General features: G+C 47.6%; 1 protein-coding gene across 1 annotated transcript; it reads left to right on the top strand.

The window, feature by feature from the left end:
- Window positions 1-718: 718 nt before the first annotated feature.
- On the top strand, window positions 719-2,991 carry LOC125518860 (uncharacterized). Its single transcript, XM_048683760.2, has 4 exons — window positions 719-1,244; window positions 1,343-1,789; window positions 1,885-2,316; window positions 2,446-2,991. The coding sequence occupies exons 1-4, from the start codon at window positions 801-803 to the stop codon at window positions 2,587-2,589; spliced, it is 1,467 nt and encodes a 488-aa protein (XP_048539717.1). The 5' UTR covers window positions 719-800; the 3' UTR covers window positions 2,590-2,991.
- The last annotated feature ends 1,728 nt before the right edge of the window (window positions 2,992-4,719 follow it).

The raw sequence follows: 4,719 nt of genomic DNA, 5'->3' as shown, positions 1-4,719 counted from the left end.
CTTAAATGTGTAGAAGCATTTGTCAGATTCAGTGTCGAACAAAGGGCACTTATGTTGGCATGAAGAAAGGGGAGTTGGAACTTTTGCAACTCTTGCCTGATGTATGTTTGGTTAAGATCCACCGAGAGATGGAAACGACATAACTCATAGTATTACTACATTTTGTATGAGTGCGACTTCTGATGGGGTGTTGGTTGGAGCTGCCGTATGGGTCAATAATAATATATGAATATTCATTAGTGCTAGAGCTCACGTAGATGATTGCTTTTTTTTTGAGGGATACGTAGATGATTGCAGAGGATCCCAGATATGCCCCAAGAAAGAAAAACAGTGTGTACAACTGTGTACTCTCTCCGTCCGTAAATAAATGTACATCTAGCTTTTGTGCTAAGTCAAAGTTTTAAAATTTTGACCAACTTTATAAAAAATAATAGTAATATATATGGCATCAAATTGATATATTATCAAAGTACAATTAAAAACCAATCTAGTGGTACTAATTTGGTTCCATAAATGCTTTTACTTTTTTCTAGAAAGATGGTCAAAGTTTTAAAACTTTAATTTAAGATAAAAACTAGATGTATACTTATTCATAGACGGAGGGAGTACACTGCAGTGCGGAGCAGCCCAACAACTCCCAGCGTAAGTTAGGCCCGAACACCACTCGGGCCTATATAAAGCCCTACACATCTTCCGCTGGGAAACAAGCCTACACACACCCACCCGATCCTCTCTCTTCCCTTCAGAAGAAAGAACCAAAAAAGTTGGGCCGTGCAAGGAAGGATCGGAGCCGCCGCGGGATGGGGCTGCCGCTGCCGCGTCGCTGCTGCAACTGCGGGGATCCGGTGACCATGCCCTACCTCGGCGGCCACGGAAGGGCGGCGGCGGCGGCGGAGGGCGGAGAGCAGCGCCCTCCCTGGGTCTCTCATCTCGCCGCCGCGGACTTCTCCAAGCCGTGCTCCAGGGACCGCGTCTGCGACACGTGCGGCGGCGCCGCCTTCTGCGGCCACTGCTGCGAGGAGCACCACCGCGGCCACGTCACCTCCCCCGCCCCCACCGACGACGACGCCACCGACCACCGGAGGGATTCCTTCTGCATCGGCTGCCGCGTCGCGTTCTGCTCCGAGCTGTGCGCGCACCACGGACTGGGCCACGAGGTTATCCTCGTCGACGAGTACGAAGGATGGCACTGCGCGCGATGCACCGGGTCGGAGCGGTGGTTCGCCGTCTTCGCGGGCATCCAGGTCTCCACGAGATCCATGGATTCGGGGTTTTTTACTCTCGAATTGATTGATCGTGCCAGTTGATTCGGGGTTCCCCGACTGGTTTGGCTATGCTGCAGACCTTCCGGGACAACGAGGGCAATCTGCTGGTGCCGCTGCACCGGAAGCCGGCTGCAGCTGCAAAGCCGGTCGAGGACGGACCGTGGCCTCCTCCGTGGATGTTCGAGCTCGTCACCACCGACTTCGCCAAGACGTGCGCCCGGGACCGGGTCTGCAACACCTGCGTGGGCGCCGCCTTCTGTGGGCATTGCTGCGGGGAACACCACCCAGGCCACGACACCGCCGCCTACATCCCGGAGGAGGACGGCTTGGAGGCTACCGTGGTGCACCGGAGAGACTCGTTCTGCACGGGCTGCCGCGTGGTCTTCTGCTCCGACCTGTGCGCGCACCACACAAGCGGCGAGGGCCACGAGGTCATCCCCATCGACGAGTTCATCGAGTGGCACTGCGTGCGATGCACCGGCTCCGAGTGGTGGTTCCCCGCATTGCACTGCTTGCTCAGGCTGGTCGGTGACTTGATCGATCAACCATGCCGTGTTTTTAGATCGATCTGGGAGTGGTTGGTAGTTTCTTTGTCTGTTGATTCTTAATTTGGCTGCAGGCTTTCGTGGACGAGCATGGCAACCTGTTCGTACCTTTCCAGTGGAACGGGGAGGTTGAGGACGGCGAGGAGTTGCCTTGGTGGATGACTCACCTCGGGACCGCAGACTTCTCCAAGACGTGCACCAGGGATCGCGTCTGCAACACCTGTGGCGGCGCCGCCTTCTGCGAGCACTGCTGCGGGGAGCACCACCGAGGCCACGACACCAGCGCAGCCGCCACGGACGAGACGGAGGGTTCGGTGGCACCCGCGGGGTACCGGAGGGACTCGTTCTGCATCGGCTGCGGCCTCGCCTTCTGCTCCGAGCTGTGTGCGCACCACGCGGGTGGCGACGGCCACGAGATCATCCCCGTCGACGTCTACGGCGACCGGCACTTCCTGCGATGCACCGGGTCAGAGCCGTGGTTAGCCTCCGCCTTCGGCGACATCGAGGTCCGTAACGCGATCGATCGGGCACCCTACTGTGACTCTTGATCTGACAGTAGTTGTAGACTTGTACTGTAGTTACGTTCTTTGCTGATTGGGAATTTGGTATATGTTGGGTTGCATTTGGTGGTGCAGACTTACGAAGACAAGGACGGCAACCTGATGGTGCCCGGGGAACGAAAGCGGTCCATGATCCCGGAGCCGGGCCTGAGGTACGCCACTCGCCACTGCGGCGGAACCACCGTGCCGCCGGCCGCTGCGAACCCGTTCGTCTTCTAGGAGATCGATGGATGGGGGTGAGGCCGTGAGGGTCGTTAGCTAGTGAAGGAGTGGTGATTGCCTGGCTATTACATCTATGATCTGGAATATCGCGTGGCGTCCTGGCGTTGGATTTGAACCACCATGATCGAGGAACTTCGGAACTGTTCGAAAGTGTCGTCGGTTGGATAGATTCCGTGTCTATATTGAAATGCCTGGATCTTGAGATCGTCAAGCCATTTTTACATGTGTTTTGGTTAAGCATGCGAAAGAATGTCGAACCATCTAAGACGGATTTCCTGTTGAACAATACATTGCGAATGACTTCCACGTCGAGCTGTGTGTTGTTCGCAGCTTTTTTCTTGTATTCGAGCTTTTGATAGAGTTTTATCTAATTGGTTTGTGCATCCATGCATGTGATGGTATTCGGTTGTTGAGGGGCTTCAGTAGGAGATTTGGGGCATGTAATGCTGATTTTGGTTTACTAGTAAATGTGCAAAATATTTAGGTAATATATTAATTGCACGTGAATTTTAGGTATGCTATTATTTGTGTGTTAATCTTATGATTAATGCAATATTTGATATGATATTAATTACACGTTAAACACATTTAATGCTCGTCATTGGAGCAGTCTAGGTTGTTGAATTAACTTAGTTCAATGACTGATCAGTTGGATCTGCATCTTTGGTTTTTTTATATTGGTATATATCTAGATATAGATATAAATGAATTGTTATTCCTTGCTTTTGTTAGCTTCCCTGAATGTTAGATATTGTGTGTTACAAATTCAGTTTTGCTAAAGCACATCTAGATGTTAAGTATTGTACATCTAATTCATATGCCATTGATATTACGCCAAGATTCATGCGGGCACTTTTATTTGTCTTTTTCTTTTCTTTCCAATTTGATTCAGTCACTTAGATTATTCTGGGCGATTCAGTAGTAGTACTTTTCTAACTGGCGAAAACTGAGTTTATTTCTTGCTAAAAATTTAATGAGTGCAAGTTCCTTGATTCAGTAGTACTACTGGGTTCAAAAACTGGCTAATGCAGTGTAACTGAATTTTGTTTGCTACCAACCTGGGTGGCTGGGCCCATGTTCAAGAGCATAACGGGTTTGTTGCCAAAAAAATACCTAGTCAATACTTTCTCCGTTTCGAATTACTTGTCGCAGGTATGAATGTATCTAGATGTATTTTAGTTCTAGATACATTCATTTCTGCGACGAGTAATTTGGAACGGAGGGAGTACTTAGCAAGCCAAATAAATTCAGCAACTTTAGTGGGTAAAAGAGTATTGTTAGTGATGCAAAAAAAAAGATAATGTTGGAGTTAAATGATTAAATTAAACCGTCACAAACTCTCAATGGGTTTAGTGATTATTGGTGCCAAATCTAACATTGATGTTAAAAATATTTTTTTTATCTGATGTTAAAAATACTTTTGGAAGGGCACCGTTAGTCGGAGGCTGTCGAATTGGAAGCATGACATACATCCGATTTGGTAACTAGGCCACGAATAGATTCGGTGGGCCTCGTCCCTAAATCCTAATTTGTTGCTGCTTCATAACAGCTTCCACAATGCGAAAGAATGTCGAACCATCTACGGCCTGTTGAACTATATGCTGATCAGAGCTATGGAATTCCTTGTTGAACTATATGTTGCTCGCATCTTTTTTCTTCTATTTGAGCTTTTGATCTGAAGTTTCCCTTGCTTTTGTTAGCTTCCCTGAATGTTAGATATTGTGTATTACAAATTCTGGGTGATTCAGTAGTACCCCCTTTCCGTTTTTAAATATAAGTCTTTTTAAAGATTGCATTACAATCTACATACGGATGAATGTAGACATATTTTAAAGTGTACATTCATTCATTTTGCTTCGTATGTAGTCTATAGTAAAATCTCTAAAAAGACTTATATTTAGGAACGGAGGAAGTACTTACTTGCTCTGTTCACAAATATAAGATGTTCTGTTCCAATATAAACTACATGCAGACAGAAATAAGCGAACAAACACACTAAAACGTGTTTATATACCTCCAATTCAGAAAAGAGTTAAACTATCTTATACTCTTTGAACAGAGGGAGTCACACTTTTTGAACCAGCAAAAACTGAGTTTATTTCTGGGTACAAATTTAATGGGTGCAAG

Source organism: Triticum urartu, chromosome 1A (assembly GCF_056163025.1).
Source record: "Triticum urartu cultivar PI428250 chromosome 1A, HENAU_Tu73, whole genome shotgun sequence".
NCBI lineage: Eukaryota > Viridiplantae > Streptophyta > Magnoliopsida > Poales > Poaceae > Triticum > Triticum urartu.
This window is presented reverse-complemented; position numbering and strand designations above follow the sequence as displayed.